The sequence below is a fragment of the Schistocerca serialis genome, chromosome 1, assembly GCF_023864345.2.
Source record: "Schistocerca serialis cubense isolate TAMUIC-IGC-003099 chromosome 1, iqSchSeri2.2, whole genome shotgun sequence".
Classification (NCBI taxonomy): Eukaryota; Metazoa; Arthropoda; class Insecta; order Orthoptera; family Acrididae; genus Schistocerca; species Schistocerca serialis.
The window spans coordinates 849,467,132-849,485,289 of NC_064638.1; the positions used below are offsets into that span (position 1 = coordinate 849,467,132).

The 18,158-nt window shown below is 41.4% G+C and overlaps 1 protein-coding gene across 6 annotated transcripts in view; it reads left to right on the forward strand.

Moving 5' to 3' along the window:
• Positions 1-18,158, forward strand: part of LOC126485121 (CAP-Gly domain-containing linker protein 1) — a 552,921-nt gene that overhangs the window by 402,166 nt on the left and 132,597 nt on the right. For 3 of the 6 annotated variants that reach the window (XM_050108759.1, XM_050108769.1, XM_050108776.1), the window contains exon 4: positions 17,332-17,400. The exons of 1 other annotated variant lie outside the window; for it this stretch is intronic. In XM_050108759.1, the coding sequence (XP_049964716.1) occupies positions 17,332-17,400 (69 nt within the window). Of the gene's footprint in view, positions 1-1,105; positions 1,205-17,331; positions 17,401-18,158 lie in introns of those variants that run through there. 2 more of the 6 variants (XM_050108784.1, XM_050108801.1) reach the window with 1 other exon arrangement.

Consider the following 18,158-nt stretch of genomic DNA (forward strand, 5'->3'; position numbering starts at 1 on the left):
ATTCGGCTTGGCATTGAATGATACAGTTGTTGAGTCCTCCTGAGGGATATTGCCCCACATTCTGTCCAACGGAGCGTTAGATTGTCAAAATCCGGAGACGGTTGTGTGGTCCTGCCCATACTGCTTCAGACGTTCTCAATTGTGGAGAGATCAGGCAACCGTGCTGGCCAAGATATGGTCTCGCAAGTATGAAAACAAACAGTATTCGCGCCCTGTGCGGGCGGTCGTTATCTTGATGAAACGTGAGCCCATGATGGCTTGCTATGAAATGTAACGAAACGGGGCATAGAATATCGTCGATGTATCGCTGTGCTGTAAGGATACCGAGAATTACAACGGAAGGGGTCCTGCCATGGAATGAAATGGCAGCCCACGCCATCACTCCTGGATGTCAAGTCGTATGGTGGGCGACAGTCAGGTTGGTAAACCACAGTTTTCCGGGGCGTCTCTAGACACGTCTTCGCATGTAATCGGGGCTCAGTTCAAAGCGGGACTCATCAGTGGAGACAATTCTACTCCGGTCAGTGGGATCCCAGGCGGAAGACCTTTCTGAAGAAGTTGGTTGGTTGGTTGATTTGGGGCGAAGGGGCCAGACGGCGAGGTCATCGATCCCATCAGATAAGGGAAGGCAGTCGGCCGCGCTTTTGAGGGAAGCATCCCGGCATTTGCCTGAAGCGATTTAAAGAAATCACGGAAAACCTAAATCAGGATGGCCGTATCCGGGTTTGAACCTTCGTCCTTCCGAATGCGAGTCGACTGTGCTAACCACTGCACCACCTCGCTCGGTGTCTGAAGAAGTCCCGACAGCGGTGGGACGCAAACCCGACTGTCGTCCACTATACGGTATGAGAAATAGAAGTGATGATCTAGGGTACCATCCTATTTCATAGTACCTTCGGTTGTCATTTGTGGCATCCGTAGAGTACAGCGATACGTCGACGACACCGTCGCGTTGCGAGGGCTGGCTGTGAGCTGCAGTTAGCGCGAAAGCGGCCGCCAGGGAAAGACGCCGGATGATGCAGGCGGCGGTGGTGGGGGCAGGCTCCTCGCTGAGGTAATAGCGAGCGCACACCGGCGCTCGCTGCACAACGGACGCAGCCGCCGTCGCCCTCGCTGTCGCCGCTGCCACCGCCACCGCCACCGCCACCGCCGCCTTCTTCCTTCGGTACTGCATAGGCCGCAGACATGCCCGTTGCAAGCCAAGGTACGCCGCCGAGTCGTCAGCTGATAGCCTCAACGCCGACGGGAGTGACACTTAGTAAAGTCGTACTGTAGAAGTAATGTTGGTAGCAACCATTGTTGTGATTATTTGAATCTAGCATGTGGAACAGTGGAGACCTGTGCGGTAGGCGTTTCGTATCTCTACTCACATTTCTTTTGTCTGTTGTATTTTGGTAACTGCCACATTATTTTATCAGTATGTGGTTCACTTCTTTTCCTGAAATTTTTGCGTTTAGATATGACTCAACAGTAATCTCCGTGGCATTGAGTCATTCGGAAAACCACTCACTCATTGCTATACTATCGCTGTGATTGTGATCGATATTTATCAATTTTTACTTGTTATTTGTAAATTGGCTTCAGGACTCTACTTTGCAAAAAAGTACGGTTGATTGGACTTACGTATCGCCGAGGACGACAGATGTGTCTTAATGTCACAAGCTGCCCTCAGTTTGTTTGAACACTGCAGTGCGTTACTAGGAACGGTCCTATTGGTATGTCTTCGACTTCCTCCGAACTTTGACCTGACATATAAAGCGAGTTATATCGGAACATAGCATTTATCGTACGCCCAAAACCGCTGAAAACTTGACTTTTTTACGTTAACAAATCATTGCTGGCGGTGAAAGAAGCAAGTGAGAGAATGAGATACCATTCATAGTCATTTCTTCGACTTTATTAATCTTCATTTTTTTCACCTATACACTCTGAAAAATAATCTAAAAATATTTCTGCTCATTCACAACACAGACGTGCAACATTCACATCGACAATTCAACCTGTGATTGTTCGTCAGTCCGCCCGAGCGCAAATCTGTTATGTGACGGTATCCGAACGTATTCCGGTATTTGACATCCTTTCCCATATTTAAATTGCAATTGTGTGCAAAAGACATGCGCACATGTAAGACGTAAACCTGATGAGCACTTCTGCATTACCAGATCTCTCGAGGTTGTTAAACTACCATATTGAATGGAGTTCTACAAACTGCGACATAGTTGCGAAGATCCAGGAAGTACAGAATTTGTTTCTTTAATTGCAGTCGAGGATCACGAAAGACTGTCGCCAGACGATGGATTTTGGTCCATAAAGACCATCTTCACATCTTTATGAAATAGAAGAAGCCTTATATTATACTAGTGTGGTTAAGCCAATGTGACATCCTCAAAAGATATAAACAAAATGATTAGAGCATCTGTACATTAGAAAGTCGAGTATTGTCCACAGGCCACTTGTGTACAATCGCCTACTGAAAATCTTGTTTTATGCCTTGAACTGTAGATGAAGTATTGCATACATCAATTTTGAGTGGCACCCTGTACATCCATAGTCAGGCGTTTTTATAAGATTTTTGCAGTACTGTCACTCAACACAGTAGGCCTATACGATATGATAGTTGATTTTTTCTTCTTCTATTTCGTTTATGAATGCCGCTATTTTTTAAATAAATAGAATACTTTGTTAATAACGAGTGTCCTAATATCTATAAACATACAATATTTGTTGCAGCAGCTATAATCGCGGTAATAGCCACTGACTTGAAGAACGTTTACATATGAATTCTGAAACCACTGTGAAGTGCATAACAGACGGTGCTTACTATTGTAGCACAAGTTTGGGTACGGAGCGCGGGAACAATGACTGCTTAAATGGATTTGTGCGCGCTTCAAGTAAACGTCGAGGCCACTAATGGGAGCAATACGTAGGGTGTCGTAGTGTATTCCTGGAGTCCTCACTTACTACTGGTTCTTGAAACTTTTGAACTAGGCTTTCGCGGCGTATATTTTCAATTGTCTGCCTGTTCAGGTTCTTTCAACTTCTCCGTGACGCTTTCCCATGTATCACACAAACCTGTGACCATACATTTGTTCAAAAACGGCTCTAAACACTATGGGACTTAACATCTCAGGTCATCAGTCCCCTAGAACTTCTTAAACCTAACTAACCTAAGGACATCACACACATCCATTCCCGAGGCAGGATTCGAACCTGCGACCGTAGCGGTCGCGCAGTTCCATACATTTGTTACCCTTCTTTATATACGGTCAGTGTCCCGCTCTTAGTCTTGTTTTCTATGGGTCCCACACAGTCGAGCATTCTTCTAAACTGGGTCGCACGGGTGTTTTGTAAGCAATTACATTTGTATACTGATTGCATTTGCCAGTATCCTACCAAAGCATCTAAGTCTGCCACCTGCTCTGCCTAAAACTGTGCTTAAATTATCATTTCATTTCGTAATTCATATCCTTACAAGTTGTTAGACCCAAGCACTTGTAATGAATGGACGGTGACGCATTGATATTGCAGTCATAGAACACTACACTTTTTTTGTTCGAGTTGTGTGCGTCAGCAAAATTACCACTACAGCTTACCCGTGTGTACAGTGCTGGAAGAAAGGGCCCGTTGTCGGCTCGTAGATAGCGGAGAGAATGACATCACGGCGTCGCGTGGCTTCGCCAGCACAGGACAGTCCGTGCGTCCCTGCTGGCCTTGGCGCACCCGGAAGAACGGCCTGCGATGCCTGTCTGACCTCTTCCGCCACTCTGGTTTATCCGCAGACCCGTTACCGGTTGGCTCGTTGCTATGTTACTCTTCAGCGAGACAGTAACTCGAGGTACAAAGTCCAGGTCGGGCTGTGAACAACTGCACCGTTCTGGAACCGCGCGACCGCTACGGTCGCAGGTTCGAATCCTGCTTCGGGCATGGATGTGTGTGATGTCCTTAGGTTAGTTAGGTTTAAGTAGTTCTAAGTTCTAGGGGACTGATGACCTCCGATGTTAAGCCCCATACTACTCAGAGCCATTTGAACCATTTTTGAACTGCACCATACTTACGTTTCGACGTGGTTCCCCTTAGGTCAATGCGCTTTGTTCAACGTTCAGCGTTCTCCGCTGAGTATATTCTGTCCTTGATGCGCGTTTCTGTAAGAGGCAAAAGTAATCGCCGTAGCTGTTAATACATTTATTTCACTGTGAGGAAAATGGCTCTGAGAACTATGCGACTGCCGGCCGCGGTGGTCTAGCGGTTCTAGGCGCTCAGTCCGGAACCGCGCGACTGCTACGGTCGGAGGTTCGAATCCTGCCTCGGCATGGATGTGTGTGATGTCCTTAGGTTAGTTAGGTTTAAGTAGTTCTAAGTTCTAGGGGACTGATGACCATAGATGTTAAGTCCCATAGTGCTCAGAGCCAACTATGCGACTTAACTTCTGAGGTCATCAGTCGCCTAGAACTTAGAACTAATTAAACCTAACTAACCTAAGGACATCACACACATCCATGCCCGAGGCAGGATTCGAACCTGCGACCGTAGCGGTCGCTCGGCTCTAGACTATAGCGCCTAGAACTGCACGGCCACTCCGGCCGGCTCACTGTGAGACAAGACTGTCAATGCCTCCACGGAAAAATGTTTGTGGGCCCTCCCACATGTTACCGGCGTTGCTTCGAGTACGCTGCAGAAGTTTCGTTGGGAAGCCCTTACACATCCTCCTACCAGTGGTCGTCAAACTTTTTTACTTAAGAGCCAATGCTGACATTGTAGGGTGACAGCTTGGTCCGCATTGGAAGAGGGTGGGGGGGGGGGGGGGGGGGGGCGTTACATAGCCACTCAAAGAGAAATTGTTTTCACCAAGCTGTGGTTACTGATAAAAGCTTACCACTTTTACATTTTGAGTCTACATATTACAAGGTACCACACCGAAGTGTAAAAGAAAATAATGTATTGCAATTACATGCACTTTTCTGAAGGCTTGCACAGTGACCAGTTTTCCGTACCTAAGCGGGTACTGGGACCAGGATCCTATGTTTGTTTTCCTGATTAACGGAGGCATTTTCAAGGCATCTTCACGCACTACTATCTGGAAGAACACCAAACGACTGCAGCAGACAGTTTTCAATCGGACTCTTGCATCAGGCCAAAATAACAGAACACAAGACGATGTTAAGTAGTATAACTTAATTAATTCAAAAGTGCCACAAAGGGGTAGAATGGCGGGTGATAGCTTTCGGTATAAAAGTGTTTAGAAGTCAATATTATCTGTTGTATTATGCGTGTTTTTTGGAAGCAGTTCTTTCTGGGGTGAACACTCAGGTCACTTTTTTCGACGAGTAGTGTGTCCACTTCTCGCGACCGGACGCTATGTGGGCATTAGTGATCCACAGAAGAAAGTGTCAAATTGAAATAAGTAACAAGCAACTACATTTGTACGCTAAAATACGTAGTAGTCTGACCACTTCTCGGCAGGCAGCACCGCCGTTTAGGGCAAAAAGTAATCAGTGGCCACTTTTCCCGTCCTGGCCACTTTCTCACACCTTCGTCCACGGACCTTCTATTAATTGGTAACCTACATACTTAGCATGTTGTACTAATTAATAACAGTAATTAGAAAATGAGACCCGAATCACAGATCTTTACTTAATGTCTTGAATACATTTTTCTTTAACTCATTGCATCGCATTGCAACAGCCTCAATTTGATTTCGTATCACTTGCTACGAACATTTACCACTTTTGAAGATGACCGTCTCTATAATGTGCATCCATGTTGCTTCCGTTTCCCATTTATGCCATAGCATCTGATCGATGCCAGCTGCGCATGCTCGTGAGTTGTCAGCATTGGACGACAGACAATAAAATATCCCCCCCCCCCCTCCCTCACTTGTATTTAACCGCAGTGGCCGCGCTAAGTACCGCCCTGCCCCCGACGTAACCAGAAAACTTTTTTTAGCTGACGGCCGAATACACCAACGTCAATTAAAATTAAGCAAATTTCAAAATATTACTGTCCCCATAAGTATTTTTGTTTGTTACTCAGCAAGAAAAATACAGTCTTAAGAAGCTCTTAACGTTAGTTGACGTTTTTGCTCTCAGCTGTTAGTTGCTAGAAGCGTGTTGTTATAAAAAAGGGCTGAGAACCATGGGCTGCATGAACACTCCATTCGGACCGCAGTTTCATGACGACTGCCCCATAAAGTCCCTACCTCTCCCATGCAATTGGCATGTGTTTGGAACCCTGAAGAAAGACATTCTTGGCCGTCGATCTGCTTCGGACGAATAGTTGCACGCCTAGGTACAACATGGTTCCGAAGCCAACTGCAAATATTTTCCGATGAAGCCATTAACCGTTTTGTCTCACTGTGTTATGAATGTATTAACAGTTATGGCGATTACTTTTGTAAAAATAAACAGTTTACTTACTTTTTTCCGTATTTCTCACTTTCATTTAACTACCCCTCAGAAGTTTGTAAAATTTGCTTCTACTACTGTCATAATGTCATTAGACTCCTCAAGTTTTCCAACCACGACTTTTTTTATATGTGCGAGTATGCGGAAGTTAGAACATGACAAACCTGGTCAATATTTTTTATTCACTGATTTAGTTACTGAAAGTTGGCGGAGGTAAGTTCGGCCGAAATTTTTTCAAACAGGCCTTGTTGTGTTCGGAAAGGGTAGATTAAATACACTTATTGGTGGAGTATTTTTTACTGTTACAAGCCGTTTATCGTGTAGTGAAATTGAAGTAGTTAGTTCAAAAATCGTTCAAATGGCTCTGAGCACTGTAAGACTTAACTTCTGTGGTCATCAGTCCCCTAGAACTTAGAACTATTTAAACCTAACTAACCTAAGGACATCACACACATCCACGCCCGAGGCAGGATTCGAACCTGCGACCGCAGCAGTCGCGCGGTTCCGGACTGAGCGCCTTAACCGCGAGACCACCGCGGCCGGCGAAGTAGTTAGTTCCTGCGAGCTAGTGTGTATAAAGGTTATACTTGACCACCGGGATGTATTTATAATTGGTTTCTTTTACTGACCCCCGACTCATACAATACAGTTTCTGTATAGTCCAAAGAAAACGTGAGTCTCCTTTCAAGTAGGTACCCCGCTCATACAATTACATGGGGTGGTGATTTCAGTCTACCCTCGATATGTTGGCAAAAATATATGTTTAAATTCGGTGGTAGGCGTAAAACATCGTCCGAAATCGTACTAAATTCTTTCCCCGAAGATTGTTTTTAGCCATTACTTCAGGAACCCACTCGAAGTGTAAATACTTGCGGAAACACATTTGACCTCGTAGCAATAAATAATCCTGAGCAGATAGGGAGCATCTTGACGGATACAGAGACTATTGGCCGCAAGATCACGATCTACTGAGTAACGGTACCAAAAATAAAGGCAAAAATATATATATTTAAAGAAGCAGATAAAACTTCTTGTGAGGCTTTCCTAAGGAACAGTCTCCACTCCTTCCAAATTAAGTATGTAAGCATAGACCAGCTTGTGGGTTATATTCGGAACTGATCCCTCATAGTACGCAAAACAGCTCAGAACACTGTTGCAGAAGCAACGGAAAAAATGCCAAATTCAAAAGAACGCAAAAATCTGCAAAATTGACGATATTCTACCGAAGCTCGAAACTTAGCGTAAACTTCAATTCGAGGTTCTTTTAACAGTTTCTGAGAGGGAAATTTTTCTTGAAATCTGGGAGAAAACCCAAAGAGATTCTGGTCTGTGTAAAGTGCACCAGCGGCAAGACACAATCAACACTTTCACTGCGCGATAGCAGTGGTAATGTTATCGATGACATTGTCACTGAAGCGTAGTTATAAACACGGTTTTTCGAAATTCCTTCGCCAAAGAAGACGAAGTAAATATTCCAGGATTCGAATCAAGAACACCTGCCAACATGAGCAACTTAGAAGTAGATATCCTCGGTATAGCACTTAATAAAGACAAATCTTCTGGTCCAGATGGCATATCGATAAGGTTCCTTTCAGAGTATGCTGATACAACAGCTCCATATTTGTCAGTCATATACAGCCACTCCCTCCACGGAAGATCCGTATCTAATGAGTGGAAAGTCGCACAGGTCACACTAATATTCAAGTAAGGAAAACCCATATCACTGATGTCGATTTGCAGTAGGATTTTGGGACATATAATATGTTCGAACTTTATGAATGACCTCGAAGAAAAGACTGTATTGACATATAGTTAGCACGGATTCAGAAAATATCGTTCTTGTGAAAAACAACTATTATTAGCTCTTTATTCACACAAAATATTGAGTGCTGTCGACAGTGGATCTGAATAGATTTCCAGAAGGCTTATGATACCGTTCCTCACAAGTGATTTCTAACGAAATTGCGTGCCTATGGAGAATCGTGCCAGTTGAGTGGCTAAATTCGTGATTTCCTGTCAGAAGGGTCACAGTTCGTAGCAACTGACGGGAAGTCGTAGAATGAAACAGATGTAATATTTGGCGCTCCCCAAGGAAGTGTTATAGGCCCTCTGCTGTACCTAATAAACGACTTACTAGACAATTTAAGGAGCCTTCTTAGATTGTTCGCAAGGAGACTGCCTACACTATACTTGCCCGTCCTCTTCTGAGTATTGTTGCGCAGTATGAGGTCTGTATCAGACAGGATTGACGGAGAACATCCACAGTTTTTTTCTTTTTTTCCCCTTTTTTACTATCGCGAAATGGGAGAAGACTGTCGCGGATGTGATAAGAGAGTTGGGGTGGCAAGCATTGAAATAAGAGCGTTATTTTTTGCATTTTTCTTTGCGCCGGGATCTTTCCACGAAGTCTTTATCACCGACCTTCTCCTCCGAATGCGGAAATAGTTTGTTGATAGCCCCCTACATAGGAAGAAATAATCAAAGTAATAAAATAAGAGAAATCAGAGCTTGCAAGGAGAGATTTAAGTGTTGTTTTTTAACGCGCGCTGTTCGGAGTGGAGTGGAGCGGAGCGGTAGAAAATAATCTAAATGTGGTTCGACGAACCTTCTGCCAGGCACTTGATGTAAATTGACAATTCCAGCATCTTTTCACGTATTTCTTTTTCACTCATGTGCCTAGAAGACCTCTGTAGTATTCGTCGCGTGTTAGACAACCCTTTGAAAGCTAATAAATGAGGAGAATCACACAAAACGGGCTAGAACATTTCCGGCGGATGAAGTAGACTTTCCGCTTTATAGGCCCGTGAACCAAGGATCACCACCCAGTGCTTCGTTCTCGGCATGAATTGTTTGATACACATTTTAAAATGGTCCAAATGTTTCTCAGCAATCCGCTTTTACGTTTGCTTTTAATCAGCGTACAATATGTTCATGGCGTCAGATCGTTCATACACCTTTAATCACTAATAGTGCGATATCATTCCATGTGCTAATCTATAGCAGCAGTTTTAATACCACTTTGGTTATCAGATGGATAATTATGATGACGATGACTCTCAGCCGCTCTTTTCCTAATTGTGAAAATCAAAGTACTCGTTTACTTGTAAATCGAAATAACTTTGGACAAGATTACGTAGGCAATAACACGCCCCCAAACAAAGAATTTTATGGCGCCTCAATATTCCATTTTACCCATTTGAATGAAACACACACATCACGTTTACCCTACAAAGCCACATGAACAGATTGTAGCGCAAGTCAAGCTGATACCTGATTTTCTTTATAGCGTAGCGTATAGTGCGGTGATAAAACTCATGCGCCCGGGTTCCCAGGTTCGATTCCCGGCGGGGTCAGGGATTTTCTCTGCCTCGTGATGACTGGGTGTTGTGTGATGTCCTTAGGTTAGTTAGGTTTAAGTAGTTCTAAGTTCTAGGGGGCTGATGACCATAGATGTTAAGTCCCATAGTGCTCAGAGCCATAAAACTCATGCGATACCTCTAGGATGGTGGGAGCCGATCGTGGTAGGAGGTTAATGTCTGAAATTTGGTGTTCTCACGCTAGACCAGTCACAGCGTCGCAAAACCGTATGTTACCATGCTTTAAAAGCATGGAATTTCGGCCCTGCTGCTGGCTTTATTTAATTTCTTCCATTAATATATCGGTTACGAAATTTAAAACCAAGTTTCTACACGATAAAGCTGACATCATCCCGTAGGTTGGTACGCATATACAGTGCTGTATTACGGGTGGTACGCCATATTTAGTGAAACAGAATTGTCACTGTGTTCGATATCAGACATTTATTGTTTCGTAAGCGAGAAAACGCATACTTCACACTTTTAGAAGTTAACGGTCTGAGTCATAAGAAGTGTCACTGTTTTGAAGGTATCCTTAAAACAAAATGATCCTCTTTCACAGAAGCTAGCTGAACTGCAACCTTCATCGAAGAGCGGAAAATAACTTTTATGTTTTTGTTTAAGGATTCTGTCTGATTTCAAGAAAAACTTGGAAATTCGCAAGCTGTTAAAAAAACTGCAAAATAATTTGCGCTATTGAAACGAGAATATCACGATAGAACATACAATATACTGCGCAGCCTGTGCTCTAACTAGAGAACTATTTTCAAATCAAGTGTGGTTTTGAAGCTATATCAATGTAGGGTTCGAGACTTCGAGAAAATATATGTGGAAGTAATAACAGGCAAAGAAGTGTGTATTTTTCTGTAAATTTATAAGCAGGGATAATTTTAATGACCAAGGTGTCGAAACAAAATATATTTTGAAAGCGGGATTATGCTTTTTTATGTATGTTATTATATCATTCATTGGCTTGCAACAACATGAGTACGCATGTATAATGCAGGTCACTGTTCGTAATGAAGCACTCTTCTCAAATAGGCCGCTTACGCGTGAAACATTATAAATTTCACGCCGAAGTATGCCGAAACAGCGTACATGCGAACTCATGTTATTGCAAGCCACTGAATGATGTAATAACATACATAAAAAAGCACAATCCCGCTTACAAAGTATATTTTGTTTCAACACCTTGGTCATTAAAATTGTTCCTGCTTTAAATGTACAGAAAAATACTTACTTCTTTGCCTATTATTACTTCACACATATATTTTCTCGAAATCCTCCATTGCTATTTAGACATAGCATAAGGGGATGGACACCGTAAGCCATTCACTTAAAAAAAATACGCTTATCAAGTTGATAGCATTAACCTTAACAATGAAGTATACTGAAAATCGCAGTTTATTGTCTAGAATAATTTTTGAATTATTAAAGATGTTCACTGTACGTCCCTCAACAGGCTACTGAATGGAAGAAAGTGTGATCGCTAGAATTTGGGCGGCAGAGTTTCGAGGGGTGTCGCTCCATGTCTGATCACCAAAATCCTGCTCTAAATTCTAAATCCTTCCTGTGTGTCTTTGAGTGAAGGGGTGTTTATAATGACCCGTGAGTGGAATGAGTACGTGCAGCTCGGGGGTTCTTTTCAGGTTTTCATTCACAATGGCAAACGTGTCCTCATATAGAGTCACCAGTTGGAAAAAATTTAAAGTACGACCTAAAAGACATTGTTGTTGTTGTTGTTGTTGTATTCAGTCCTGAGACTAGTTTGATGCAGCTCTCCATGCTACTGTATCCTGTACAAGCTTCTTCATCTCCCAGTACCTACAGCAACCGACATCCTTCGGAATCTGCTTAGTGTATTCATCTCTCGGTCTCCCTCTACGATTTTTACCCTCCACGCTGCCCTCCAACACTAAATTGGTGATCCCTTGATGCCTCTGAACATGTCCTACCAACCGATCCCTTCTTCTATTCAAGTTGTGCCTCAAATTTCTCTTCTCCCCAATTCTATTCAATACCTCCTCATTAGTTACGTGATCTACCCATCTAATCTTCAGCATTCTTCTGTAGCACCACATTTCGAAAGCTTCTATTCTCTTCTTGTCCAAACTATTTATCGTCCATGTTTCACTTCCAAACATGGCTACACTCCATACAATTACTTTCAGAAACGACTTCCTGACTCTTAAATCTATACTCGATGTTAACAAATTTCTCTTCTTCAGAAACGCTTCCCTTGCCATTCCCAGTCTACATTTTACATCCTCTCTACTGCGACTATCATCAGTTATTTTGCTCCCCAAATATCCAAATATCAAAACTCATTTACTACTTTAAGCGTCTCATTTCCTAATATAATGCCCTCAGCATCACCCGATTTAATTCGACTACATTCCATTATCCTCGTTTTGCTTTTTTTGATGTTCATCTTATATCCTCCTTTCAAGACACTGTCCATTTCGTTCAACTGCTCTTCCAAGCCCTCTGCTGTCTCTGACAGAATTACAATGTCATCGGCGAACCTCAAAGTTTTTATTTCCTCTCCACGGATTTTAATGCCTACTCGGAACTTTTCTTTTGTTTCCTTTACTTCTTGCTCAATATACAGATTGAATAGCATCGGGGACAGGCTACAACCTTGTCTCACTCCCTTCCCAACCACTGCTTCCCTTTCATGTCCTTCGACTCTTATAACTGCCACCTGGTTTCTGTACAAATTGTAAATAGCCTTTCGCTCCCTGTATTTTACCCCTGCCACCTTCAGTATTTGAAATACAGTATTCCAGTCAACATTGTCAAAAGCTTTCTCTAGGTCTACAAATGCTAGAAACGTAGGTTTGCCTTTCCTTAATCTTTCTTCTAAGATAAGTCTTAGGGTCAGTATTGCCTCACGTGTTCCAACATTTCTACGGAATCCAAACTGATCTTCCGCGAGATCGGCTTCTACCAGCTTTTCCATTCGTCTGTAAAGAATTCGCGTTAGTATTTTGCAACTGTGACTTATTAAACTGGTAGTTTGGTAATTTTCACATCTGTCAACACCTGCTTTCTTTGGGATTGAAATTATTATATTCTTCTTGAAGTCTGAGGGAATTTCGCCTGTCTCATACATCTTGCTCACCAGATGGTAGAGTTTTGTCAGGACTGGCTCTCCCAAGGCTGTCAGTAGTTCTAATGGAATGTTGTCTACTCCCGGGGCCTTGTTTCGACTAGGGTCTTTCACTGCTCTGTCAAACTCTTCATGCAGTATCATATTTCCCATTTCATCTTCATCTACATTCTCTTCCATTTCCATAATATTGTTCTCAAGAACATCGCCCCTGTATACTCTATACTCTATATACTCCTTCCACCTTTCTGCTTTCCCTTCTTTACTTAGAACTGGGTTTCCATCTGAGCTCTTGATGTTCATGCAAGTGGTTCTCTTTTCTCCAAAGGTCTCTTTAATTTTCCTGTAGGCAGTATCTGTACTACCCCTAGTGAGATAAGCCTCTACAGCCTTAGATTTGTCGTCTAGCCATCCCTGCTTAGCCCTTTTGCACTTCCTGTTGATCTCATTTTTGAGACGTTTGTATTTCTTTTTGCCTGCTTCATTTACTGCATTTTTGTGTTTTCTCCTTTCATCAGTTAAATTCAATATATCTTCTGTTACCCAAGAATTTCTACTAGCCCACGTCTTTTTACCTACTTGAACCTCTGCTGCCTTCACTATTTCATCCCTCAAAGCTACCCATTCTTCTTCTACTGTATTTGTTTCCCCCATTCCTGTCAATTGTTCCCTTATGCTCTCCCTGAAACTGTACAACCTCTGGTTCTTTCAGTTTGTCCAGGTCCCATCTCCTTAAATTCCCACCTTTTTGCAGTTTCTTCAGTTTTAATCTACAGTTCATAACCAATAAATTGTGGTCAGAGTCGACATCTGCCACTGGAAATGTCTTACAGTTTAAAACCTGGTTCCTAAATCTCTGTCTTACCATTATATAATCTATCTAAAACCTTCTAGTATCTCCAGGGTTCTTCCATGTATACAATCTTCTTTCATGATTCTTGAACCAAGCGTTAGCTATGATTAAGTTATGCTCTGTGCAAAATTCTACAAGGCGGCTTCCTCTTTCATTTCTTAGCCCTAAAAGACAGGAGAAATATTTAATACAAGCAGGCATTTTGCAGGGGAAGAACTTACACAATTTTTATATAAATTCAGTAAAACTAACAAAAATCAGTTAACACATTTTAAATATAGTTTTAAATGTATCTACTGTAGTATAAAATGCTGGACATTTTGCGAAATTTAAAAATGCTCGCCGGGCACAACCAAAACACTAAGAAAGAGTATATGTCTTTCTGCCAGACGGATTGTAGGCCTAAGACAATAGAAGAAACAGATTTGATGCTTGATTAACAAGTAGATCGAAGGCAGTGGAACCCCTTGTGCGGGATAACAATGCAGGACTCCTATTTTGAGACCAACGCTCGTTGATAAATATGGCACAGTAAGCAGTGAGATTTTACCAAATAAATAACGATAGTTACAAGAAAAATCAAACACTAGTAGTCGACATCAAAATACGTAGTTCACTATTGAAGTTCAGGGTAATTAAGCAATAGACAGGTTCTAAATACTTACATGGAAGACAACTCTACAACTTTTTGCAATGTATCGTTTGGTCGTTTGTGAAGTATGAATGTAGATATAGATGTAGGCCTAGCAAAGAACAGTAGTCATGTTTTCTATTCCCATGAAATATTTGTCCACCAGTGTCGGCAGCTTTACTGTCCGATAGGGAAAATTACTACTACACCGTAAACAACATGCAACTCGTTGCTGAAATTCAATTCAATGTCTTGCAAAACAGACGTACTGAGGTACCTTATATGAAAAACTATTGATATACACACATCTCAGGCGTAGCAGCGTCCGAAAGCCACAGAAAAAATCTAGTTTCTTTGATTTTCGAGATGGTCTGCAAGTTCCTTAGGCTGTAATTTACTTTCATTGATGATGAAATTGGTGGAGTTTGAAAGATAGCTATTGGGCAAGTAAATATTTCAGATACGAAATAATTGTGGATTGCCATTTCTTCTAGAATTATCAATACTACACCACAATCGTGGCGTCCATCAACTGCTACTATGAATAAGAAAATAAACATTTAACCCGTCTTTTTAAGCTATCTTCTTTAAAACCGGAAGTTAAAAAAAACTCAATGTCCTTAGTCAAATTGTTCAAATGGCTCTAAGCACTATGGGACTTAACATCTGAGTTCATCAGTCCCCTAAACTTAGAACTACTTAAACCTAACTAACCTAAGGATATCACACACATCCATGCCCGAGGCAGGATTCGAACCTGCGACCGTAGCAGCAGCGCGGTTCCGGACTGAAGCGTCTAGAACCGCACGGTCACGACGGCCGGTAGTCAAATTGTCCTACCTCTAAACACATCACTGAGAACAGACACATGTCATAAAAAATACAGCTTTCTGAGGACATTCCTCGAGGAAGACGCAGTCTGAGATGCTACACACTGTTTGTGTTCACGACCTTTTCGACTGAACAATTCGGATTTGTCGTCATGAGTCATTCACGTTCACCTTTTAAGATCCGCTTTTGCGACCTTCGTAGCTTCGCGGGAGAGCAATGGTAGAGGGGTGGAGGTGGGCGCGTCTTGACCTACTGAAAGATCATAGGCAGTATAATAGTAACGCAGACAATGAGCTGGAAGAACTTAGGTTGTAACTCAAGACAGCCCACCAGCTTTGAGATTCAGAATACATACCTGGCCTTGCCATGGATTAAAATGGAGAAAAATAGTGTTGGAGTTACTGCCATACATGTGTCATCGTACAGAATGTCAGTTTGGAATTGGCATTGGATTCACAAAATGATGCTAAGAGTTCTGTTTCACTCAGGTGTTTAAACACGCAGTTGATTTGTATAGGCTACTTTTCTTACTGGCATTAACTGTATTTACAAACAATAAGCCTGTGTGGAAATACGTCATTTGTATTAATCTCACCATATTACGATTTCTAATAAAATCTCATTTCATCTGTTTATCTCGTATAAATTACTGTTTAGGAACACAAATCCTTAGTGAAACATAATTTTACGTACATTAAAAATATATGGGGTGGAGGAACTTGAAAAATTCTTTCAGCTTTGAGTGAGGGGGTAAAGGGAACTGAAATCAGCCCAAGGTTCCATCTGGAAGGTGTTGATGTAGTGCTTGTTAATTGCTCTTCACCAGCTCATGACATGTTCTCTGTGAGATATATTTATGGCTGCCCTCTTATTCTCCACTATTTGGCTTGCAGCAGGAATATGATTAAATATGTAAATAATAACTGCACAAATTTTAATAAAGGACGGTCTTTTTTAACCCATGTGTAGCCACTATGAAGAACAATAATAACTGAATCCTTACCACAAATCTACAGTTTTACCAGTTGCTACAAATTAGTGGCTACGTAAAGAACATATTCTAAATGGATGATATGTAATTAATAAAATGGAATTTTGTTCCGTCAAAATGTTACACGTCTTCAATAGTCACTATGAGGCTGTGCTTGGATATGAAATAGTGTTTGAAGGAATAACAGGTTTCTGTGAAAAACTTGTGTCGAATTGAATGATAATTCTCATCAACAAAATACATAGTATCCTATGAATATAATGTCAGTGAGTCACAGTTGGAACTTAAAGCTTTCGTCCAATGGCCTTTGTCAATACACATATATGCGCACACACACTCACGCAAATGCAACTCGCACACACAACTGCTGTCTCAGGCAACTGAACTGTTGACAAAGGCCATTGGCCAAAAGTTTTAAGTGTGAAAATCTTTTTGTTGTGCCTATCTGCAACTCAGCACCTCCGCTATATGGTGAGTGGCAACTTTCTTTCTCATAATATTGTTATATTGTTTTTTTGCTATGTTATCGAAAATAGGCATTTTGAGAACCATGTCTATACTATGATCATTAGGTTTATTACTGGAAACAGCGACACAGTCACACTACTGTTACAAATTATAAACACCATAAATGTAGCTTTTTAGTGAAAATAATGAAATTTTCGTGATGGTTGTCTGTCTATTAAATTTCTTTATAGATAGCTAGTGTAAGCAAATGTTTTATTTTCTTCTTTTGAAGACATTAAAGGTGCCAACATATTTTGAAATGATTTAAAGAGAAGAAAATTAACATGATTTCAACTAATTTTACAGACTTTAGGTAAGATGTGGAATTCTATAACATAGCAAATATTCCTTCCAGACAACAGATCCATAGAATAATTGAAGTACAAGTTGTTATTCTTTTGAGATCAGTTGCATTATGAAAACAAACTGTTGAAAATTTTTGCAGCTCTCATGTTGAAAGCTGTAGCTTGAAAGTCACAAACTGAGGCTTTTAATCCTTGTTATTTCTGATGTTTTGTGAGTAAAGTGTTACAGTGTTCTTTATTTACTTTAACCAATTTTGAATGCTGAGTGCTTTTTGAAAATAAGTTTTTGTGTGAGATTCCCTGTTACTTGCTTGGAATGTTGCATGGCTATTGCTTGTCTCCAGATGGCAGTTCGGACCCTTCTGTGCAGCCAAGAAAAGTCAGTGATGACGTACCAAGGAAGAGACTGACTGGTATGTATATCTACCCTAGGTCAATATTTTCCCATCATTTCTTTCTCTCCACACTACACATCTACATTTTACATCTACCAAATAAATAAATAAAAATTGTAGAGTGTTCACACATGAACAACATTCATGCAAAGCCAGACCTCTGTGCATTACATAAGTTGCAAATCATTAATGACTGTACTTGGCAATCTTTGGAGAAAATGATAAAAGGAAATGAACATAACAGTTTACCACAATAGTCATTAGAGGTAGAACACAAGTTCAGGTTCTGCAATGGTGGGGATTTAAATTGACTGCGCATGTATCAAAGGAACCGTCCTAGTGCTTTGGACAAACCACAGAACACTTGAAGCAGAATAAGAGCCCAATATCTTATCCACTACTCTACCTTGCTCAGTGTGGAAAACATGAATGACTCTTAATGCCTGATAAAGATGGATCTGAAATGCCTAGTATTAAAAGTGAAGACTGGCATGCTGCCCATTAAAAAGGTATTTAATAATATTTATTTATAAAATATTTGTGATTTGGAAGTAGCCAATATGGGTACCAGAGATGATTCATATTGGTATATGGAAATTCCTTCTCCACTTATGTCATGTAATTTTTGCCCATTTGCAAAGTAATATACAAGCCACTGTGGGGTCTTATAGACCCCACAGTGGCTTGTATATTACTTTGCCTTACTTTACTTACTTTACACTGCCTGACAAAAAAGTGAAGCATCCAGAAGGGGAGGAGTAAATGGAGAAACTTCA